Source organism: Piliocolobus tephrosceles, chromosome 10 (assembly GCF_002776525.5).
Source record: "Piliocolobus tephrosceles isolate RC106 chromosome 10, ASM277652v3, whole genome shotgun sequence".
In the NCBI taxonomy this organism is placed as follows: domain Eukaryota; kingdom Metazoa; phylum Chordata; class Mammalia; order Primates; family Cercopithecidae; genus Piliocolobus; species Piliocolobus tephrosceles.
The window spans coordinates 130,666,091-130,691,314 of record NC_045443.1 but is presented as its reverse complement, the minus strand read 5'-3'; the positions used below and the strand labels follow the sequence as shown (position 1 = coordinate 130,691,314).

The 25,224-nt window shown below is 41.8% G+C and overlaps 2 protein-coding genes across 9 annotated transcripts in view; one reads left to right on the top strand and one right to left on the bottom strand.

Annotated features, from left to right (window-relative positions):
• The window catches only part of ZNF10 (zinc finger protein 10), a 28,824-nt gene extending 10,130 nt beyond the window's left edge, over positions 1–18,694 (bottom strand). The window contains exons 1-2 of the mRNA XM_023196829.2: positions 18,533–18,694; positions 4,147–4,238 (exon numbers count right to left, since the gene is read on the bottom strand). Coding sequence (XP_023052597.2) covers positions 4,147–4,179 — 33 coding nt within the window. The 5' untranslated portion in view covers positions 4,180–4,238; positions 18,533–18,694. The remainder of the gene's footprint in view (positions 1–4,146; positions 4,239–18,532) is intronic.
• Positions 18,695–18,781: 87 nt separating this feature from the next.
• ZNF891 (zinc finger protein 891) overlaps positions 18,782–25,224 on the top strand; it is a 16,077-nt gene continuing 9,634 nt past the window's right edge. For 3 of the 8 annotated variants that reach the window (XR_002727589.2, XM_023196830.2, XM_023196831.2), the window contains exon 1: positions 22,925–23,609. The gene's annotated coding sequence lies outside the window, so the exon portion shown is untranslated. Of the gene's footprint in view, positions 19,070–20,041; positions 20,088–20,799; positions 20,934–22,924; positions 23,610–25,224 lie in introns of those variants that run through there. The other 5 variants (XR_002727590.3, XR_002727591.3, XR_002727592.2 and 2 more) reach the window with 5 other exon arrangements.

Below are 25,224 nucleotides of genomic sequence, written 5' to 3'. Positions count from 1 at the left end.
CGTGCCACTGCACTCCAGCCTGGGCTACAGAGCAAGACTCCATCTCCAAGAAAAAAACAACTCAGTAAGAAAACAGACTAGTTTGAAAACTGCGCAGAAGACTAAAATAAACATTTCACCAAAGAAGGATATAGGTAGTTGGTAATAAATAAGCACATGATGCTCAGTGTCATTACTTATCAGGGACATGAAAGTTAAAATGACAGTGAGATACCGTAAAGACACTTATTAGAAAGGGTAAACTTTTAAAATGTGTGATACCAAGTGCCAGTGAGGATGCAGAATAACTGCCACTCCCACACATCACTGTGAGAATGCGAAAATGCTACAATCACTTTCGAAAATTTGCGTATTTTTCATAAAGTTAAATGTACACTCTTGGCACACACCTATCATTCTCTTGGCTAAATACCTGAGTATGAAAATTTATGTCCACACAAAAACCTGTATGCAAATGCATAAACCTGAGAAAGGGCTTTATCTAAAACTGGAAGAAACTCAAATGTCCCTTAACATGAAATGCATAAACAAAGCGTGGTACAGCCACACAATGTAAATCTACTCAGCAATAAAAAGGAATATCCTACTGACTCATGCAACAACAGATGAACCTCCGATACATTATGCTTTATGAAAGGAGCTAGAAGCTACATGCTTGTGATCCCATTTATATGACATTCTGGAAAAGGTAAAAATCAATAGATCAGTGGTCAAGGGGCTGGAGGAGGAGTAAGCACGGACTACATACAAAGGGGTTGCACATAGGGAATTCTAGGGTCATGGGTTTGCCCTGTAACTTGGTGGGGTTTTTTGTTGTTTGTTTTGTTTTTTTTGAGATGGAGTTTCACTCTTTCACCCAGGCTGGAGTGCAGTGGTGTAATCTCGGCTCACGGCAACCTCCGTTCCCCAGGTTCAAGCGATTCTCCTGCCTCAGCCTCCCAGGTAGCTGGGTTTATAGGTGCCTGCCACCACGCCCAGCTAATTTTTGTATTTTTAGTAGAGACGGGGTTCCACCATGTTGGCCAGGCTGGTCTCGAACTCCTGACCTCAGGTGATCCACCCACCTCAGCCTCCCGAAGTGTTGGGATTACAGGCGTGAGCCACTGCGCCCAGCCTGCTCTGTATCTTGAATGAAGTGGTGGCTACACAACTACATGCGTTTGTCGAAAATCACAGAACTGTAAATCCAAAGGGGAAAACGTTACTGTATGTAAATTGAAACATAAATAAAACTATTTAAAATGGAATGTTCTATGAGATCTGTATGCTGGATATCTTCTCTCCTTCCCTCCAGGTTTCCTTTCCACCCTACTCTGTTCCCAGGGAGGGTGAGCTCTGTGGATTATACCAAAGATTTCTTTTGCCCTCTGCCTTTCTGATTTATTTCACCAATGGAGATCACCAGTTGGATATGGCAAGAAAGCTGCCCCAGTGCAGTGGTGGTGACGTGATGGAGGTACATTCCCTTGACAGATGGGAACAGCCTCTGTGAACCACAAGTCTGGTTTCCAGAACCTGTCCCTGTTCTCATCCCTTCAGGTCTAATGGTGATGACACTCTGCTCCCACCTCATTCTCGTATTACTGAAGTTAAGGTGCCTGCTACTTTCCGCTAGTCCTTGACTCATTCATTGCTGTTCATGGTTTCTAAGAAGCCTGCCCAGTTTTAACTTAAGTGGCTATCTGATTTCTGGTCTGGTGGTTTTAGCATTCCCATAAGAAATACATTGCACTTTTACTGTAAACACAGAGACAAAGCATGTCATGGTGACACTACTGAAAGGAAAGGTGCATGAGATGTTAGTCAATAACTGGATTTGAAATCAGGCGAACCTGTGGTCAAATCTGTACATCTTAAATTTTTTTTTTTTTTTTTTTGGCGGGGAGCAGGGCGGGGGAGAGAGTTTTGCTCTGTTGCCCAGGCTGGAGTGCAGTGGCATGATTTTAGCTCACTGCAACCTCCGCCTCCCGGGTTCAAGCAATTCTCCTGCCTCAGACTCCTGAGTAGCTGGGACTATGCCACCACACACCTGACTTATTTTTGTATTTTTAGTAAAGTCGGGGTTTTACCATGTTGGCCGTGCTGGTCTCAAACTCCTGACTTCAGGTGATCTGCACACCTCAGCCTCCCAAAGTGCTGGGATTACAGGTATGAGCCACCTCACCTGGTCTGTATACCTTAAATTTTGGATTGGATAATGCTTATTTAACTTCACCACGAATCAGTTCTCTTAGCTGTAAAATACTATCTGTCTCATAGTATTATACACACTAACACACAGTACAATACAGTGTTAAAGAAGACAGAGATGAGAAGTGCCATCCGCTGCAGTCCCGCACATACAGTCACGCCAAGAAGGTATATAGACTAAGTATGCTTTCATTCCTCCTAATACTTCTTGTTCTTTGCTGGAAGTAAGCATTATCCTGAATTGTGTTGTTTATTGTTTTTTAAATGCCTTTATCTCAATTGTAAATGAGTAACTGTTTGGCCAGGCGGGGTAGCTCACACCTTTAATCCCAGCGCTTTGGAAGGCCAAGGCAGGCGGATCACCTGAGTTCAAGAGATTGACACTAGCTAACACAGTGAAACCCTGTCTACTAAAAATACAAAAAATTAGCCAGGCATGGTGGCACACGCCTGCAGTCCCAGCTACTTGGGAGGCTGAGACAGGAGAATCACTTGAACCTGGGAAGTGGAGGTTGCAGTGAGCTGAGATCGCACCACTGGACTCCAGCCTGGGTGACAGAGTGAGACTCTGTCTCAAAAAAAAAAAAAAAAAAAAAAGGAATAACTGTTTGCAAATACCTGTTTTTGAATTTTTGATCAGCACGAATTGCTGATCTTTTTCTTGTATTAGCCTTAGCCTCCAGTCCATTTTAAATATAACACTTATCTCATTCCATTCTGTCATATTTTCTACTACTATTGTACTATTTTTATTTTGTATATATTTGAAAATTTCTATAATAAAAGAAGAGAGGGAAAGACCAACGACCACAGTGATCTGTCTTCTTCCTAACTCACCTTTTAGTCAATAGAGCAGCATGTTACAGTTGAGTCATGTTCTCATTCCTGCAAAACCATCTTTCCCTATGCTGTACACATCGGTTTTCATTTTAACTCGCAGAAGACTCTGGCTTAGCCTCCTTCACAAGCTCATCAGCTCAACCTCATCAGTTATCTCTTGGTATTTGTTTCAGTTCTTCTTGGCCTTGTTATCACTGTGTATCCTTCTGTGAGGAGTCTCATTAGCCCCATGCAAACATATCTGTGTTGCAGTCAGTGCCAAACAGGCCTAGAAGGCCCACACTGCCCATATTCCCCTCTTGGTTCTGTGTTTGGACTGCACTAAACTGCTTTTAGCTCTTCAAACAGGCCATGCTCTCTCAAAAGTCTAGGCCTTCACAAATGCAGCTCTCTCATATTTCTTTGGACAATCACAAGTCATCCTTAATGTGTTGGCATAAATGTCATTTCAGCAAGTTTTCTTCTGAACCTTTAAACTATTTAAATATCCTCATGTTAAATGCATATGCCAAACACCTGCCCAGAGCACTCCAATGTGGGGCTGAGCCCTCCAGACAGGCCAGGGAACCTCGGCTCCAGTCTCACCTTCCTTCCCGAGATTACCTGTCAAGGTCTGCATGAAGGACCCTCCAGAGGAAGAAGCTGAATAGGCACCAGAACCAGTCTCTCAGCCTGGATGTCCCCAGGCCACACTGCTCACTGAAGTTCTGTTCTCCTCAGAGTTCTTTGCACCTTGTTTGCAGTTATCCTTTGATAACTATGTAACTTGTCCCTGAGTTCCTCCAAATGGGTTCCCCATGGAGGAATTAACACAGTAAGCACTACGCCCAGGACAGTCAGGCCTGAGAGAAATCACAGAGAGGCATCAACATTCCCAGTTCTCTCTTCTTTTTGGGAAGAAGTCTGATGTCACCTCACTTGATTCCCACCGATGTTACTGTTAAACTTGTGTTTCTTTTGTATTAAAAGGAAATAAAACTACAACTATAAATAAAGTAAACAAAAACCTAATCCTAGGCTGCTGGAGAAAAAGATATAATTTCTGAAGTTCTCTGGCAAATGGACTAAAATAAAAAGGAATTCCCAGTTGGAAACTGGGAAGAAAGCACAGCTTACCTGAGACCAGGCAGTTAGTGACTTAGCATCCATGTCCTCCTTGTTCTTGATGATACTTCCTTGAGTGATAGCAGAGTGCTAAGACGACAAAGCTAGGAAAAAGAAAGAAACATAAGTTAAGTTTGCTATGACTGGGAGGCTCCCTAAATTGTCAGCCTAAACTTCCTCATACCAGCTGGGTATGACACAAACACCCACCATACAGAGGAACATCAGAGACATTCTATAAGCAAATCTACAGTGCCCGAAGCTCCCTAAGATTAGGAAGGGCTACATAAATTGCATTTTTACCCCTTAATCTCTAGAGTTCCACACCACATTTGAAGATTTAAAACTGAATGAGCCTACCTACCATTACAAATTTTTTTGGGGGGGGGAAAAACCCAAACCTGACCTAATCTAATAGTCTCACTTTACAGATTAAAAAAACAAGGTTGTCTCCAGCTGGTCACAGAACGGAAGTCAGAGATTGAAGCCCAAGAAAAATGTGACGGACCATTACCAGCTTGAAGATGGAAGGCGCAGTGTGAGGAGCATGGCAGTCTCCAGCAGCAAAGAGCAGCACCAGCTGAAAGCCAGCTAGGAAGCAGGGACCTCAGTCCTGCAGCCACAAGGAACTGAATTCCGCCAAGAAGAGTGAGCTTGAAAGTGAATTTCCCCCCACAGCCTCCAGATGAGAACTCAGTCTAGGTGACACACCCTGATTTCAGCCTTTGGACACCCCGAGCAGAGAACCCAGCCATGCTGTGCTTGCACCGCTTCTGGCCAACAGAGCTGGTAACAAGGAAGTGCTGTTTGAAGCTGCCAGGTTTGTGGTAATAGGCTACACAGCAATAGAAAACTAATAGAGCCAATTACATTTTAAAAACAATTTAAATATTAAGGACAAATATTGCACATTTACCTATGTGGTTACCATGTGCCAGTGCTGTTTGCTCGTGTGTGCAGATCCAGATCTCCATTGGTTTCATTTCCTTTCTCTCTGAAGCACATTCTTTAACGTTTCTTGTAACAAGGGTCTTCTGGTGATAAATTCTTTCAGCTTTTTTATAGCTAACAATGTCTTTTTTGTGCCTTTTTTTTTTTTTAACAGCCATATGGTACAGTTCAACCATTTAAACTGTGTATTCAGTGGGTTTTGGTATATTACATAATTCTTAAAATTGTAGTAATATATATATATGTATTTTTTTGTCATTTTAACTGTTTTTAAGTATCCAATGCAGTGTCATTAATTACATTCGCAGTGTGGTGCGACCATCACCACTACGTAATTCCAAAACTTTTCCATCACTCCAAACAGAAACTCTGGTATCCACTGATAACTCCATATTTTCCCCTATTCCCCTGGAAGCCCCTAATCTACGTTCTGTCTCTATGAATTTGCCTACTCTACTTAGGTCACGTAAGTGGAATTATACAATATTTGCCCTTTTGAGTCTGGCTTATTTCACTGAGTATACATTTTTCAAGGTTCATCTATGTTTTTTAACACATATCAGAACCTCCCTCTTTTTTAATGACCAAATATTCCATTGGTTAGAGGCTACATTTTGTTACCCACTCATCTGTTGATGAACACTTCCGTTGTTTCCATCTTTTGGTTATTATGAATAATACTGCCATGAACACTGGCATACAAGTATCTGTTTGAGTTCCTACATTGAATTCCTTTGGGTAGATACCTAGGACTGAAACAGCTGGGTCATATGGTTTTATGTTTAACTTTTTGAGGAATCACCAAACTGTTTTCCATAGTGGCTGCATCATTTTTACATTCACACCAGGAATATATACGTATATTCTAATTTCTCTACATCCTTGCCAAATACTTGCTATTCTATTTTTTTAAATTACAGCCATCATAGTTGGGATGAAGTGACATCTCACTGTAGCTTTTACATTTCCCTAATGACTAATGATGTTGAGCATATTTTCATGTGCTTACTAGCCATTTGTGTATCTTCTTTACAGAAATGTCAAGTCCTTTGCCCACGTTTACAATTGGGTTGTGTGTATTGTTGAGTTGTAGGTGTTCTTTGTATATTCTAGATATTAAACCCTTATCAGAGACCTGATTTGCAAATAGTTTCCACTGCTTTTTGGTTTTTTGTTTTTTTTTTTTTGAGATGGAGTCTCACTCTTTCACCCAGGCTGGAGTGCACTGGCACACTCTTGGTTCACTGCAACCTCCACCTCCCGGGTTCAAGTAATTCTTGTGCCTCAGCCTATAGCTGCGATTACAGGCATGCAAAGCTAATTTTTTGTATTTTTTAGTAGAGACGGGGGTTCATGTTGGCCAAGCTGGTCTTGAATTCCTGACTTCAGGTGATTCGCCTGCCTCGGCCTCCCAAAGTGCTGGGATTACAGGTGTGAGCCACCGCGCCTGGCCTGTTTCTCCCACTCTATAGGTTGAGTTACCTTTGTTGTTGAAAGACGTTTTTTCCTGAATGTGTAATTCTATTTAATAGGTAGACAGTTATTTTTTTCCTTCAGTACTTTATAGATATAGTTCCACTCTTCTTAGACGTCTTATTTCTGGTAAGAAATCCAACGTAATCCCTTATTCCTCTGTATTTTCCTTCTGGCTACTTTTGAGATTTTCTCTTTTACTGATTTGTCTCACTCTTTCATCCTCTCTTCACTGATTATTATTTTCCTTGGTATACTTTTCATGTTTCTGGTGTTTAGGGTTTCTTGAGCTTCTTGAATTTGCGGGTTTACAGTTTCATTAAGTTTTGACACTTTCAGTCATTATTTCTTCATATATTTCTCCATCTCTCCTTTACTCTCTTCTTCAGGGACTCCAATTACTCATACAGTAGGCTACCTGATGCTATCTACAGCTTACTCAAGTTCTTTTCATTTTTTTTCTGGTTTCTTTTTTCTCTCTGCATTTCATTTTGGGTAGTTTTACATTGCTATGCCTTCAAGTTCACCCAACTTTTCTTCTAGAAATGTAATCTGCTGTTAACCTGGTGTATTTTCATTTCAGATAATATGCGTTTTCTCCCTAGAATCTCAATTTTTTTAAGTACTTTCTATTGCTGTATTTACCTTCTTAGCAATATGAAATACATTTATAACTATGTTTTACTGTCCTTCTCTGCTAATAGTAAGATCTATGTTAAGTCTGGACGAGTTTCAAATCATTATTATCGTCCTCACTATGGGCTATGTTTTCATCTCTTTGCATGCTTGGTGAATTTGATTGGATGCCAGATACTGTGAATGTTATCGTACTGGATGCTGGGTATTTTTATATTACTATAAATTTCCTTAAGTTTTCTTTTAGGATGCAGTTAGGTTACTTAGAAACAGTTTGATACTTTTGGGTCTTTCCTTCACAATTTGCTAGATAGATTTAGCAGTGCCTAGTATAGGGCTAATTATCCCCCACACTGAAGCAAGACCTTTTTGATAGATACTGATCGGGTAGACACGACCTATCCAATGCTCCAGGAATTAGAAGAGTTTTCCAGTCTGGCTGGTGGGAATAGATACTCTTCTCAGCCCTATGTGAACAACAGATACTGCTCCCAATAATCCTTTAGAGGACTCTTTCCCTGGCTCAAGTAGTTTCCTCACATGTATGTACTGATCTGTGCTCTGTTGAATACTTGAGGGAGAACCTTTGCAGATCTCCAGAATTCTCCTGCTGTAAGATGCTCTCTTACAGAAACCATATTGTTTTTACTTATGTGACAGTACATAACACTGAAAAGGAAACCCTTAAATCCTCAGAAGACAGAGGAAACAATATACAGGAACAAAGTACAAAAGAAATGCAAATGTTAACATATAGGAAATAGTCAAATTTAGTAGTCAAAAAAATGGAAATCTAAAAAATCTAAATTTAAAATAAATTTAAAATGCAATGTTTATAAACTTCTGCTTCCAGCCAAGATGGAATGCCCTGACAGCAAAACAGACAAAATACATTAAACAGTGGTTTTCAAGACCAAGAGGGATAAAATAGTATTGACTTCATAGGGTTACTGTGGGAATTAAATGAGTTAGTATTTGTAAAACAAAGAATGGTGCCTGACACGTGGTAAGATTAAAAAAAAAAAAAAAAAAAAAAAAAGACGTCTAGTGACCCAGTAACACAAGTGTCTTTCTTTTCTTTTTTCAAAGTCAAGGCCTCATTCTTGTCACCCAGCCCGGAGTGTGGTGGCATGATCATAGCTTACCACAGCCTCAAACTCTTGGGTTCAAGTGATCCTCCCTCCTCAGCCTCCCAAGTACACAGAACTATAGGTGTGAGCCACTGCACCTGGCTAATTTTTTTTTTTTTTTTTTTTTTTTAAGACAGGGTCCTTACTCTGTCATCCAATCTGGAGTACAGTGGCACAAACACAGCTCACTGCAGTCTTGACCTCCTGGGCTCAAGTGATCCTCCTGCCTCAGCCTCCTGAGTATCTGGGACCACAGGCACATGCCATCATGCCCAGCTAATCTTTAAATTTTTGTAGAGACAGGGTCTCACTATGTTGCCCAGGCTGCTTTCAAAGTCTTGGGCTCAAGCAATCCTCCTGCCTTGGCCTCCCAAAGTGCTGGGATTACAGGTGTGAGTCACCATGCCCTGCCTGGCTAATTAAAAAAATTTCTTTTGCAGAGATAGGGGTCTCATTATGTTGCCCAGGCTAGTCTAGAACTCCTAGCCTCAACTAGTCCTCGTGCCTTGGCCTCCTAAACTGCTGGGCCTCTCAAAGTGCTCAAAGTACAGATGTAAGCCACTGTGCCCAACCAGCAAGTGTCTTTCTAGAGTTTCTTTTTAACATCCAATCAGTCACCACAATGTGTAAATTCCCCCTCTTAAGTGTCTTCCATCCATCTCTTCCAACTCCTACTGCCATGATGCTTCAGGCCCTCATAATTCTTGAGCTAGAAACCTCCTACTTCACTTTTTTGCCTTTGGTCTCTCTCACTCCAGTAAGTGTCTGCAGCAACATCATCTCTGTAAAACACAGGAGTTTCACTCCCTGTTTAAAATTCCCTTTTGGTCTCCCAGTACATATAGAAAAATGGACTAAGTCCTTGGCATGGATTTAGGATCCTCTGTGATTGTGGCTTTTCTACCTCCCTAAGCCCTAAATGTTTCATCAAACTACCATACATTTCCCTATAACCATGCTGAACCACTTGAGTTGCCTGAACATCTTTATCTATGCTATTCCTATGCCAGATACGTTCTTCCTTTTCTTGTCTCTTGGTAAAACCTTATCCATGTTGCAAGATCAAACATTATCCCTTCTTACGTCATTACCTAATTTCTCCAGGAAGTTTTAGTGTTTCTTACTCTTTGCTCCTACAGCCACCAAAAGCAGCAGCAAGAATGACTGAATTACAGTACAGCAAGAGAGATCCACAATTAGCTGACCAAAGGGTCCTATCCTTATGAAGAGAGGTCTCTGACATCAGCTACAGGTCTCTTTCCTTACCCTGTTTTTAATCCTTTCACCAGCAATATAAGTAAAGATCAGTTACAAATTTTAGCTGACAATGAAGGCGATGAAATACTATTTAAGGAAATTAAGATATACAAGCGGATGCTATATGTACTTTGTATGGATGTTATCATAAGAGTACAAAGTTCCTTTTAAGGAGTCAGATAAAGAGTTGAATGAACCCAGATGGTTCCTTTATTCATCCCTTTTTACACCAGACATTAACTGAGTACTTACAACATGCCAAGTACTATTCTAGGGGCTAAGAATAGAGTAGTAGCCATTCAGACATGGGTCCTTCCCTCATAGAGCTTGCTTTTCAAGATAAGCAAAGGCTGAAGTAACTGGAAATATTCAGCCTGAAAAAAAAATCACTTACAGGAAGCAAGAAAATAGTTTTCACACATTTGCACATCCTCTCCTCGGAATAATATTTATTCTGAGTCGTTGCACAGGGCAGGATTAGGACATATGTGTGGAATCACAAAGAAGTCAATCACAAATCAATATAATGAGATACTGTTAATCAAATGACGTATCTGGAAATAGTACTGGCATCCTAGGGAGGTTACTGTGGTCTCAAACTCCTGGGCTCAAGTGATTCTCCCAAGGAGCAAGAACTACAGGTATGAGCCACTGCACCTGGCTAATTTTTTTTTTTTTAGGCAGGGTCTCAACATTTCTGGTCACTAATAAATTTTCAATAGGATCTCATTTTAAAAAAAACAAAACTACAGTAAGGTTGCTGGTTTAGACAGGCATATAAGGTCCATTCTGATAACTACCATAATTATGAATCGCTTAGGTTAGGTCTCACTCAATTCTAATTTCCCTTAGCAACTACTTCTAGATAACTCACTCAAACCTTTATCTAACCCAGTGGTTTTAAACTCTGGTTGCACACTGGAATTGCTAAGTGTTTTTGGCATTTATTGATACCTGAGTCCCACACCAAGAGATTCTGATTTAATTATCTGAGAAGGGGTTAAGGATTTTTTTTTTTTAAGAGCTCCACTTGGTACAAATGAATGTATAGCCAAGGTTGAGAAACACAGATGTAAACCATTATTTATTTAATTCTAGCTTTCTACCATTCTCGAGGTAATCAGATCCATCACAAAGGATCCTTTTATGTGACTGGCCAATACTGACTTCTCTAAAATATCACAGTCATTCTCAGAGCACGGATACTGGGAGAAGTTTTGTTTATTTTTGAGGAAACACCTGGTAAGTTAATAACTATCTTAGTGGTATAGATTTGGAACTTCTGCCATTTTAATAAATCATTACCGAACAGTTATGTTCCTAGCTCTGTATCAAGCCCTGAGGAGAAATGTGAACAAGGCATTTTAATCCCTTACCTCAAGCAGCTGAGGCTAGTTGAAGAAACTGAAAACACACATTTACAGTAGAGTTTGATTACTGCTATAATAATGGCAATGGACAAGGGCTCATGGGAGCATAGAAGGTGGTTTCTAACACAGCCTAATGGTTTCAGGGAGGAATGGACTGAGTGTCAGAGCTGGTTTGGTAGGTAAGGGAGGATGGGGAACATCGTGAGCAAAGGCAGTGCCTGAGAAGATTATGTGTAAGGGGAAGAAGTTCAATACTTCTAGTGCATATAGTTGAGGCCAGGGAACAAAAAGAAACAGGGCCAGAGGTGTGCAAGGCCAGATCTAGGTCACAGCCAGCCAAGAATGCCATTCGCAGAAATGAGGACTCTTTCCTAAACGTTGTAAGCCAGGAAACAATATTAGTGTCTTCCAAGTGCTCTTCTAGGGGTACCTGTGTAATAGACTAGAGGAAGATATAATAGTAGCAAAAAAAAAAAAAAAAAAAAACAGGTAGGAGGCTAATACTTTAATCTAGAAGATTTGGGAACACAAATTAAGGCCATGATGGTAGAAATGGAGAGCAGGTAGATTTGGGTATGATCAGTATGTCCTGGATTTTGACTGAATGTGGGTGAGAAAGGGCTAGTAGCTTCACATGACTCTCAGGTTTCTGTGTGACTAAATGGAGAACAGTATCAGAAGGGTTAGGTATCAGAGAAGTGATGTGATTGGTTTTGAACATAGTGAGTAGGCCACACGAACACAGTGAAGTGGCATCTACGAGGCTGTATTTACATGTGACGGTTATCCAGATGTACGTCATCTGCCTTCCACATCTGTATTCTATCTGAATCCTTTCAGGCTGCCTGGCTATATACTCAAACAGGACACGCTTTTTGGGAGGAGGATGGTTTTTTGTCACATATTTAAGAGTAACTATATTCTCCTGCTATGAGATATAGGTTAAGTAAACACATGAATAAAGGAGTCTAAGGGGGACCATATGTTACTATCAACAACCCTGTGATATATTTCATATAAAGCTTACCAAGAAACAGTAATGTTCAATAGTGCCACGTAATGGTGTTACCAGATGAAACCATGGCATAAAACCAACCAAAGAGAACTTGAAGAGCAAAATAAACGGTAGGACCAGGTTTATAGAGAAAAATCAACATTTAGGAAGCAAATGAAAGAGAAGCCCAAAAAGGAGGCAGAGAACCACCAAATAGAGAGATCTAAGATATGTAAAATTTCAAGGACAGGTAGATCAAAATAGCATTAGACAAATTAAGGATTGAAAGGTATTGGATTGGTTAGATAAGCCTTCACTAATAATTTGAGGAGATCAGTTTCAATACACTGGTGGAAACAGCAGACAAATTCCACAATAGGAATGAAAAGTCTGGAAGTGGAGAAGGAAGAGAAAGGGCAGGTAGAAGAGGTGGTGGGGTCAGAGTGGAGACTAAAAACAGAGGAAGCAATTAAGACAAGGGAGTTGGAGCTAGAGCAAAGAGAAGGGGGAAAGGATGGGGTCAAATCTCTGATGAAAGCATCAGGTTTGTAAAGGAAGAAGGATGCTTCATTCTCTCCTACCTCCTGGAAGTCAGGATAGGTGGGATGTTGGCAACTAGCAGGCAGTTCAATAAAAATGTGAGTCAAAAAAGAAAGCAAGGCTATATGCTAACAATGAGAGGAACAACAGGAGGCCATGATCATTGAGGACAGTGATAAAGGTTTGGGCCATGCAGTGACAAACTAGCAAAAGCTGCTGACAAAAGATAAGCTGAGGTATGGCCGGGCGCGGTGGCTCAAGCCTGTAATCCCAGCACTTTGGGAGGCCGAGACGGGCGGATCACGAGGTCAGGAGATCGAGACCATCCTGGCTAACACGGTGAAACCCCGTCTCTACTAAAAACTACAAAAAACTAGCCGGGCGACGTGGCGGCACCTGTAGTCCCAGCAACTCGGGAGGCTGAGGCAGGAGAATGGCGTGAACCCGGGAGGCGGAGCTTGCAGTGAGCTGAGATCAGGCCACTGCACTCCAGCCTGGGCAACAGAGCGAGACTCTGTCTCAAAAAAAAAAAAAAAAAAAAAGATAAGCTGAGGTTATGGAGAGTATGTCTGTCACACTTGTCTGCCTAGCTGTGATTTCCTCAAGCGGCACTCGCTGCCTGGACAGAAGAAAAGGCACACTGTGCAGCGGTTCTGGGCTGGGATTTCTATATGTGCAGGTAATGCAGAGCAAGGGAAGGAAGAATGCCTAATGTGAGAAATGTGTGCAATCAACAACAGGATCTAGTTTTGGTATAGACATGAGTCAAGGAAGGAGCTGACAAATTTGAGGAGAACCTCCAAGAACAGTAGTGAGAATAAGGACATAAAAGAGCCAGGAGAACAAGGGGTAAGAGTCACAAAGAGGGATAGTGAAGTTTGCAGAGGCTGTGCTGTTTGGGTCATAAGCGGAAGTCTGAGACACACAGGAGTGACGACATGAGCAGTGAAGTGAAGAGCCTCCAGAGATGAGAAGGCAAGGTAGGCTCAGTTCATATAATGAAGTCCTGGAACACTGCAACGCCACAGAGGAAAGCTGTTTCAAATCCTCTGCTTGATGATGTCCAGCATTATTTATTTACTGTTTTGGCTGCAGCAGCATAATGGATCTTGGTATTCAGGGAGCAGTGAGTGCCCTTTCCCAGCTCACAGTGCAGAGTTTGGAGCCCAACTCACTATTTGGTCACTGCTGTGTAAGAACAAAAGATGAGAGGTAGTCTGGAGGCTCTGAGATCCAATAATCTTCCCGGTAAGACAAGGCAGACCCATGAAAGGCAAACGACAATTCAATATGCACACACTAAGATCAAAAGGCATTCAGGTAGCTATCAAGAGTGACTGAGTGTCCCCTACCTGAGAAGCTCTTTTTAAGATGTTAGGAACCCAACTATGAGAATAATTTCCCTCCCTCAAGCAGACTGTTAACCATGGAAAGATGTTAAAAGTCTAGTACCACGGACATGAAGAGAATCGAAAAAATAATGTGGTTGCAGAAATCTGTAAAACTTCCTGGGGAAGGAGAAACTGGAACAACGATGAGAAAAGGTCCAATATTAAGAGTTAGAAAGCACAACAACAGCCATTCCACAATGTGAGCTTTACATTTGCAAAGAGGAGATTTTTCTTCTCACCTCCAAATGGTAAAATCTCCTAGGAGACAAAGACTGCAATTCAGTTTGTGAACATGAATGTTACAATGAAGTCTGTATATTCTACCGGATGTGGTCACGAAAAATATTTATAATCACACCATTTTTCTTCTGAGGCAAAGTCAAAATATAGTGCCAAAGAAGAGTAAGGGAGATCATTTTTGCTTTGGTAAACTCTTAAGGACAGAGGGCTGTATTAGTTTTCCACCACTGCCAATTATCAAAACTTCGTGGTTTTCAACAACACACATTTATTTATTTTTTATTTATTTATTTATTTTGAGACGGAGTCTCCTCTGTCGCACAGGCTGGAGTGCAGTGGCCGGATCTCAGCTCACTGCAAGCTCCGCCTCCCGGGTTTACGCCATTCTCCTGCCTCAGCCTCCCGAGTAGCTGGGACTACAGGCGCCTGCCACCTCGCCCGGCTAGTTTTTGTATTTTTTAGTAGAGACGGGGTTTCACCAGGTTAGCCAGGATGGTCTCGATCTCCTGACCTTGTGATCTGCCTCGGCCTTCCAAAGTCTCGGCCTCCCAAAGTGCTGGGATTACAGGCTTGAGTCACCGCGCCCAGCCAACACACATTTATTATATAACAGTTCCGCAGGTCAGAAGTCTGATACAGGTCTCGGAGGGCTAAAATTAAGGCGCTGGCAGAGCTGTGTTCCTTCTGGAAGCTCTAGAGAAGAATCTATTTCCTTGCCCCGTCCAGTGTCTGGGCCATCTACACTCCTTGGCTCCTGACCCTTCCTCCACCAGCAAAGCCAGCAATGATACATTTCTCTGTGCCTTTCTTTCACGGTTATATTTCCCTGAATGCTCACCTTCTTCTCCCCCTGTTACTTTTCTTTTGTTTTTGAGATGGAGTCTTGCTCTGTTGCCCAGGCTGGAGTGCAATGGCGCGATCTTGGCTCATTGCAACCTCTGCCTCTCGGGTTCAAGTGATTCTCCTGCCTCAGCCTCCCATGTAGCTGGGATTACAGGCACCCGCCACCACACCCGGCTAATTTTTTTTTTTTTCGTATTTTCAGTAGTGACGAGGTTTCACCATGTAGGCCAGGCTGGTCTCAAACTCCTGACCTCAGGTGATCTCCCCGCCTTGGCCTCCCAAAGTGCTGGGATTACAGGCGTGAGCCACCGTGCCCAGCCACCCACCTCTTTTACTTTTAAGGACCCCTGTTATTACACTAAGCCCATCGAAATAATCCAGGGTAATCTCTCCCCATCTTGAAGTCCTTCATTGAATCACATCTGCAAATTCTATTTTGCAATATAAGGTAAAATATTCCCAGGTGCTGGTGATATCTCTAGGAAGCCATTATTTTGCCTGCCACAAGGGCAGAGATGGGCTGAAAAGAAGCTTCAAGTATCACCAAGAAGGCTATGAAAGTTACTATTTGAGGCACAAGCAGTTCCAAAGCACAGCTCCAATCACTAAGCGTACAAGTTTCACAACTATTGACCCTTTTCAACTTAACTCCCACAACATTTGCCCCATATTCTCTAAGGATCACTTTAATGCCATCTTTGCTGTGAGGCCTTCCCACTGTCTCAGAGAGAATCAGTGGTTCTATCGTCAGTAAACACGAAGGACTCTGCCCATGCCCTGTCCTAGCACTTTAACACTGCCTTACGGTACCAAAATTTGTCTGTCTCCCTTATGAGATAGTGAACGACTTGAGAATTAGGACAATCTCATTCTAACTCCTGGGAAGAGGCTAGCAAAGTGCTTAGCACTTCACATTCATTCACTCTGATATCTGACTATACTTAACCAGCACTCACAATGACAGGCACAACCTCGTCAGGCACAGCATTTCACTTGGGGACACAGAGTTCATTAATAAAGACAACAGAGTCTCTTCAAGTTCTGAAAAGGTTTACCAGTATTTGCTTCAGCAAAAAGGACCCAGCAAAGGTATGATGAGCAAAAAGGACCCAGCAGCCACAAAGTTAAAACTCAGTAGCCAATAGACATGCCAAAGATATATGTAAAGATACAAAACGCAAAGACGCTGCATCTGTCAAAACTCAGCATATGTACAGTTAAGATTTGCACTTTTCATGTTTTGTACATTTCACATCTAAAGAAAAACCTAAACGAATATAGAATTCTAGTTAATACACAGGCATTCTGAAATTTTTAGGGAATATGTACCCATGTCAATTTACTTTGAAAAAAATAAAAAAATACAATGAACTCATGGATAAAAATAGGGACAGACAGGTATTTGTTACAATTAGGTATAGTGAAATTTTAATGGTAGAGTCTAGATGGGAAGGTTTATAAGTATTCACTGTAAACTTCTTATAATTTAGCTGTATGCTCAAAATTTTTCACAATAAAATATTGAACAGGAAATGTTACGATCAGGCAGCAAGGAGATATTGTGTGGAAAGAGGAAAAAATAATGTTCTTGGATGTTCACTACGAGACAAAGAGGCACATATACAGACAAAGATGGCCTATATCATAGTCCCAACCTTGCTTCATAGCCAGAAGAACTGAAAGTCCTGGCTGACATGAGACATGCCAGAAAGAGTACTGCTGATGAAAGTAAAAGAGTCTTACAGGCAAAACAGGGATATTAACAATAAGAAATTTCTGTTTCCTTAAAATAATGTTTTTTTTTTTTTTGAGACGGAGTTTCGCTCTTGTCGCTCGTTAACTTATGATGTGTATCTCAAATCTCTGCCCTTGTGACTGGCATATGCTAAGAGCTAAAATTAGCTGGGCGTTGTGGCAGGAGCCTGTAATCCCAGCTATCAGGGAGGCTGAGGCAGGAGAATTGCTTGAACCCTGGAGGTGGAGGTTGCAGTAAGCCAAGATCGCGCCATTGCACTCCAGCCTGGGCAACAAGAGCAAAACTCTATCTCAAAAAAAAAAAAAAAAATTCTCAGATTTTCTTGACAATTGAATGTAATCTATAAACAAATGTTTTTATTCTTACTCATCCTTTATTCTTCTACATTGCCTAGTAAGGTTTTGAAGTTTTTCTCATATAGTTCACACATATTTCTAGCTAAAATTATTTTATTCCTATTGTGTAGACTTTTTAAAAATAAAAGTATGTGCTAACTTGTTGAGGATGGCAAGTCAATCTATTAGCTTATATATTCCCTTTTCAGTCACTTTACTACAAATTATTGATAGTAATTGAATCTCTTCTCATTTTGGGGACTTAGTTAATTAATAAGGATAATTTTGTAATCTCTTTTCCAGAAGGTAAGCCTCATATCTACTTAAATATTGTCCGAAGTAGAATTTCCAGACGGTGCTTATATAAAATACTGATAAGCACATATTCTCATTTAATTTACGATGTGTATCTCAAATCTCTGCCCTTGTGACTGGCATATGCTAAGAACTAAAGAAATGCATGGTGAGAGAAGTAATGAAAAAACAAATGTATTTTTCAAAAAGAGGCAGGGGCGTGTGCAACTTATCATCCAGGAGACTTTGGAAGATGGGGAACAATTTTAATAAAACAGAAGAGATTAGTTGTGTCACAGGAGAAAAGTTAATATGGAGGTGATTTTCAAAGCGGTAGGGAGGAGGTGAGCTATCCAGTTCTCGAAGAGATAACTGCAGTCATCTCCAACCTAATAATATTTGTTGGCTGGCATTCTGGATGACATCCTGCCTTCCCTTTTACTTTTTTTTTTTTTAATTAAGTCTCTTCTGCAATTAATGTATAGCTAGAATTGAAATTGTTCAACTTCTGCATACACTTTGGGTGGGATCTACGTACCAAATCTTGATGTTAACCTTATCTTTGACACTCATATTATGTGTTAGATGGCCTACATACAATTTTAATAAATCTAGTGTCAAGGGAAAATAAAAATATAGTAATTAAACTTATGATCTGTCTCTGAAAATAAAAAAAAGTAGATTAAACAAACACACCTCTAGTTAATCTATTTGATTAAAAAACAAAACAAACTTGAAGATGAGGAAGCTAGGAGCTAGAGACGCAGGATTTGTTTTTAAAAGACCACACACAAATCGGCGTCACTATTTCAACAGATGCTAGAAAGGCCATTGGTAAAATTTTAAACATCTATCCCAGCTGGGGGAAAAATGGAAGTTAGACTAGAAGAAACCTTATTTTGTATTACTCAAAATATCTGGTTCAAACTTACTACCACCGCCGCCCACTCTGCGTCAATCTCCAGTCGCAGCCGTTATTCTCCACAGAACAAGAACGTCGGCCGTGAACGCCTGGGCCGCGCGAGGGAGAGTGACTCAGGCAAGGAGTGACTATCACCGTTAAAATTTTTCATTGACAAAACTACCGTCTACCTAGAAATACGAAGCTAATATAGTGCTACATTACTAAAGGGTTCAACACGCGTCTCGTTACGATGCAAACACAAAATTCAGCACTTTCGTGTATACCTGCAATAAGCAACTAGAAGGTTCGATGGGAGAAAGCGATCCCGTCACAAAGGCAGCAGCAACGGCAAAACAGAGAACGCGACTCCATTCCCAGCGCAGGGTGAGGAGCGGCGTCAGAGCGGTGTCTGAGGCCGCCCCGGCACTACTGAGCCACCTCCCCGTGGCCTGTCGTCACGCACGCGCACGCGCCCCGCCCCACCCCGCCTCCATTAGTCCTGCGCCCGCCCCTGCCGCGCACGCACGCACACGCGCCTCCTACACACACCGTTACGCACGCGCCCCAGCCTGGCGTTCAGGCCGCACCCCGCCCCAGCCCGCCAGCCGCGCGCCCCGGGATCCTAGAATCGGCGTTTCCCCGCCGGCGCCCCAGCCGCCACTCCGTGACGGACATTGGGGGCCTTCCGCCGAGAGCGCGCTCGTGACGCACGGAACACGCTCCTTCCGCGGGGCGGCGCACAAGCTTCTGGGAAACGTAGTTCGGCCTTCCGTCCCCCTCGAGCGGGACCGCGAACGCCTGGAAGCGGGCGCCGAGGACGGGTGAGCGTGCAGGGCGGTGGCTTGTTCAACCGGGACGAGTCCCTCGTGGGCTCAGCCTCGCCCGCTGAGTTCTCCTGCGTGCAGGCGTCGCCTCACGGAAGTTTGGGCCTCGGGGAGCCTGCCCGGGAGGCGGCGGTGGGAGAGGCCCTTGAGGGAGGAGGGGCCCCTTACCGGGTGCGAGTGGCGCGCGGGGACCAGGGGCGCGAGGGGCAGAGGGGTCCCGGGTTGGCTGTGCGTGCCACGCAGGGAGCGCCGGGGGGCCGGGGGCGCGCGTTTGCCTCCTCTAGAAGCAACACGGGAGGGCTGAGGGTGCACGCCTCACTGTCCAGCAGCCTCTTGAATCTCCAAATCTAATGGGTTGAATCACAGCCAGTTTTTTTCACCTATTGCATTATACTATGGTTGAATGAGATATGATTTTATTTCCTTAATACTCTGGTGTATTCAATTCGCTATCTCCCTCTGACTTCACTTATGCTCACAAGATTGCATTTTAATCTTTTTGTGTACCATCCTTACCCGTTATACTAACAAGATTTTATAAACTTCATGATTTGGACAGCACAGTCTCTCTCTTCTATTCTGTCAAACAGGTCACCGCCCCCCGCCCCGCCTCCAAAAGTTTGGTACAATTTGCATGCAGAACCTTTGGTCTTAAAATATTTAGTACGCATTTAACTTCTGACTCAATTTTTGTTTGTTTGTTTTGAGACGGAGTTTCGCTCTTTGTTGCCCAGGCTGAAGTGCAATGGCGCGATCTCGGCTCACCGCAAGCTCCGCCTCCTGGGTTCAAGTGAATCTCCTGCCTCAGCCTCCGGAGTCGCTGGGATTACAGGCATGAGCCACCACGCCGGGCTAATTCTGTATTTTTAGTGGAGACGGGGTTTCTCCGTGTTGGTCAGGCTGGTCTTGAACTCCCGATCTCAGGTGATCTGCCAGCCTCCCAAAGCGCTGGGATTACAAGAGTGAGCCACCGCGCCCGGTCCTGACTCAATTTTTTAAAAGTCTCATTGATTAGGTATTTTAGTTTGTATTCTGTTTTAGATACCTTTTCCTAGATAATTGTTTTTAATCTAATGTTTCAAATTTATGGCATAAAATTGCCCATGCTATTTTATCACTATAAGTAATTTCTATGGTGATTTTTTAAAATCACTACTTTTTAATATTTTAAAATAACTGCTGTTATTGTTATTTTTTTCTTTTTTGAACCTAATTATCTAGGTGTTCTTTTTTTCTTGATTACTTCTATAAGTTATATGTGTACATTAGTCTTTTCAAAAATGTAGATTTGGTTTTGGTTTTTTTGTTGTTTTGGTCTTTTTTGCGGGGGGGTCCTGTTACAGTAAGTTTTGCTCTTAATTTTAAAATTTTCTTTTACTTTGTTGCTGCTTTTCTACTTTTTTTTTTTTTTTTTTTGAGACAGTTTCACTCTTGTCTCCAGGCTGGATCTCGGTTCACTGTAGCCTCCGCCACCCGGATTCAAGTAATTCTTCTGCCTCACGCCCCATCAAGCCCGGCTAATCAGGCCAATTTTTGTTTTCGTTTGTTTGTTTTTGAGACAGAGTCTCTCTCTGTCGCCCAGGCTGGAATGCAATGGCAGGATCTCGGCTCACTGCAACTTCCGCATCCCAGGTTCAAGCCATTCTCCTGCCTCAGCCTCCACAATAGCTGGGATCACAGGCGCACGCTGCCATGCGCGGTTAATTTTTTGTATTTTTCAGTAGAGACAGGGTTTCACCGTGTTGCCCAGGCTGGTTTCAAACTCTTGAGCTCAGGCAGTCCGTCCGCCTTGGCCTCCCAAAGTGCTAGGATTACAGGGGTGAGCCACCGCACCTGGCCATCTGCTTCTTGATTTGACTGGGTAATTATTTCTATTTGTGCTCCAAGAAATGTGTGTGTACATTTTTAAGAGCTGAATATGTTGAAAGACTCATAATAAAAACAAGAAACACCTTAACCCTGTTTCTTCCCAGTGGCAACCACTGGAAATATTTAAGCAATTCTGGCTTTGAACTCCTCTCAGTATTTTTTTATTCAACGATTTCAGACATTATTTTTAAATAAGAACTTTGGCTGCCTTCTTTCCACATCCTTAAATCACAATGTAATTATTTTACAAATATTATGATGTAGTTCTCCCACAAATTTTGGATAAATATGTTCAGTGTTTTCATTTGATGACTAGTCTTTAGTACTGAACCATAATATGTTTCTTTCTTGTACAAGGTTTACCATCTTGTTTATAATGACTGCCTTTTTTATTCATTTGCTTAGTTTTTCTTAAATCTATGTAAAATGTCTTTGGGTTCCATTTTCCTCAAGGGCTAATCTGTCATACAGTCTTACCACTTTTCTCCTTTTCTGGACATCCCCCTACAATGTAGATTGATCAGTTACTCTGTAGGCATGCAGCACACTGGCATACCACTGGGCTTCCCTTTTACCCTCATCAGTTTCCTCATCTCACCTATGTGTTAGATCTCCTGTTTCCTATAAAGCACTTCTATTCCTGTTTGCTGGATTGTAATCTTACTGCCTTGAAAAAGGGTCCATATGATCTACATATATTAAAGTTGTAGAAATGAATAGAAATTACTTTGTCCTCACATTTGTGTGGTGTTTTCACCTAGTATACAAATTTCAATAGGAAATTACTTTCCATTAGAATTTTGAAAGCCAGTGAAGCTGGATAGGAAATGGAGCAGTGTTATTTTTACTGTTGAGAAGTCCTATTTCATACCTGCTAATGTTGCTTTATGTGTAATCTGTTTATCATCTCTTGGAGCTCTTTGGTATTCAAAGATTTCATGATGATGTGTGTTCTAATATTTAAAGAAATTACTTGCTTTGATGGATAAATTCTTAGATACTGTGTTTTTTTAAGGAATAAGAAGGTTCTGGCTGGGCACCGTGGCTCACGCCTATAATCCCAGCACTTTGGGAGGCCGAGGTGGGTGGATCATGAAGTCAGGAGTTCAAGACCAGGCTGGCCGAGATGGTGAAACCCCGTCTCTACTACTAAAAATACAAAAATTAGCCAGGCGTGGTGGCCGGCACCTGTAATCCCAGCTACTTGGGAGGTTGAGGCAGAGAATTGCTTAAACCTGGGAGGTGGAGGTTTCAGTAGGCTGAGATTGCGCCACTGCACTCCCGCTTGAGTGACTCCGTCTCAAAAAAGTTTTCCCGTATTTGTTTTTTCCTCCCTTTTTTTATTTCTGGAACTCTGAGTAATCTGGGGTTAGACCTTAAAATTGCTCATATAGTTGTCTTTTTTTCACTTACTCTTGTTCTTTTAGATCAGCTTTATTCATTTATTTATTGAGACAGAGTCTCACTGTGCTGCCCAGGCAGGAGTGCAGTGGCACATCTCAGCTTACTGCAGCCTCTACCTCTTGGGTCCAAGCAATTCTCCTGCTTCAGCCTCCTGAGTAGCTGGGATTACAGGTGTGCACCAACACATCCAGCTTTTTTTGTTGTTGTATTTTTAGTTGGGACAGAGTTTCACTATGTTGGCCAGGCTGGTCTTGGACCTCTGACCTCAAGTGATTCACCCACCTCGACTCCCAAAGTGCTGGGATTATAGGAGTGAGACACTGTGTTCAGCCAAGATCAGCTTTCTAGAAAAGTTCTTTGTTTAAGTTTATCTTTTTTTCTTTTTTTTTTTTTTTTTTGTTTGAGACAGAGTCTCACTTTGTCGCCCAGGCTGGAGTGCAGTGGCATGATCTCGGCTCACTGCAAGCTCCACCTCCTGGGTTCACGCCATTCTCCTGCCTCACACTCCCATGTAGCTGGTACTATAGGCACCCACCACCACGCCCGGCTAATTTTTTGTATTTTTAGTAGAGACGGGCTTTCACAGTAGCCAGGATGGTCTCGATCTCCTGACCTTGTGATCCGCCCGCCTCGGCCTCCCAAAGTACTGGGATTACAGGCATGAGCCACTGCGCCCAGCCCTAAGTTTCTTTTAACCCTTGTACCTTTTGGGGGAGTTTTTAAATTATAATTTTTAATTTCCTGGGAAATTAAAAAAAATCTATGGAGTTCTATTATTTCATAGAGGAAATATCTCTGATTATTTTTCAAATTACGAAATTTTCAAACACATACACAAGTATAATAGTATAGTGTACCAATCATCCTATTTTGTTGTTTCCTGATGAGAAGACATACATATTTAGAATTAGCCAGCTGGACTCAGTTTAGATTATTCAATTTTGTTGGCAACATCCAGAGCATAGTAACCAGGAGCCAGTCAAACATATGCCTTCTTCTCTCCATCAGGCCTGATCAAGGTGTTGGCCTTGGCCACATCAGTGTCATAGAGCTTCTTCACAAGCCTGTGAGGAAGGCTTGTTGACTTGGTGCTTGTTGGCTTTAAGATCCACAATGAGCACAAGTGTGTTACCTTCTATCTTCTTCACGGCAGACTCAGTAGGAATTTGATGATAGCATGGTGGTCAATCTTGTTTCTCCTGACGGTGCTCTTCTAAAGATACGTGGGCTGCCTCCAGAGTCTCAGTTCTTGGGCTGCTAGAAGGTGAGTGACATGTGAATCTTTTTTTTTGTTGCTGTGGATGCCTTTCACCACTGCCTTTTTGGCCTTCAAAGCCTTTGCTTTGGCTTTAGCCTTAGGAGAGGCAGGAGTTTCCTTCTTCGCCATCAGCACCATCTTGTGAAAAAGGCCCCATCCTTCTATTTTGAAGCAAATCTTGGACATTATTTGTAAATTTGTAAATAGCTATTTGTAAATAGAAATTATTTATATTATTTGTAAATAGCTCAAAATGTATCTCTGAATGATAAGTACTCCTTCTTAAGTAGCATATTCTCACACCTGCAAAATTTGTAATTCCTTTATATCAAATTTATAGGCAAAAGCCAGGGGGTGGGGTGGGAAAGGTATGCCTGTAGTCCCAGCCATTCAGGAGGCTAAGAGGCTAAGGTGGAGGATCACTTAAGCCAGGATTTCAAGGTTAGCCTGGCCAATATAGTGAGACCCTGTCTCTAAAAAATAAGTAAATAATAAATATATAGGCAGTATTCAGATTTTTCTGTTTTCTCATGAATTTTTAAAATTTATTTCTTTGACTCATGGTCCAGATAACGTTTATACAATTTGAAGTCTCTATGGTTCTTCCGTAGAAAAATTATGTCTCCATGTTGTTTTAATTCCAGTTTCTCTTGCTGTCTGCTCTTTTGAATATGCTATTGTTGCTTTGAAGTTTGTTGTTTTCTGTTTCTTACATTGTCTCCTGTGAATTCCTCCTTTGCTTTTGTTTTCCTCCTCCACCCCACTGCTTTCTTCTGAGTTCAGCTTACATCCTTTTAGTAGTTCCTTCAGGAACTATCTTGAGTGGTAAACACACACACCCACATAGATGCCTTTTATATTGCTGTCAGTCTTTAGCATACAATTGAATTCTAGGTTGTTGTTGTTTTCCTTTAGTACTTTGAAGATACTATTGTATTGCCTTCTTGGCCTCTATCTTTGCAACTGAGAATTCTGTAGTCAGTATCATGGATATTCCCTTGTATATAATTAGCCTTTTTTCTTCAGTAACTTTAAAGTTTTACACATTATTCTTGATATTGTAGTTTACCTTCAGTGTAGCTGGTAGCTGGTATATTTTTAAAATGTATTCTACATGGCACATGGTGTACAGGTTTTCAGATCAAGGACTTATGTATCCTTTCAGCTTGGAGTAAAAACAATCATTATATCTCATATTGCTTCTTTTCTATTTCCTTTTTTTTCCCTCTTCTGGAATTCCTGTTCAACACATATGCACATCTTTAATCCATCTGGAATTTGTGAATGTGAGGGGTGTTTTTTTCCAAACAGAAAGCCATTTGTCTGGATATCATTTATTAAATAGTTCATCCTTACCCCCACCAATTTAAAGTGCCATCTTTGTTATGTACTAAATGTCTAGCTACACATGAATCCATTTCTGAAGATACTGTTTTGTTTTATATTATTGCCCTAATACCATTCTGTTTTACTTACTAGAGATTTATAATGTATTTTGAAATGTAATAGGGTGGCCGGGTGCGGTGGCTCAAGCCTGTAATCCCAGCACTTTGGGAGGCCGAGACGGGTGGATCACGAGGTCAGGAGATCGAGACCATCCTGGCTAACACGGTGAAACCCC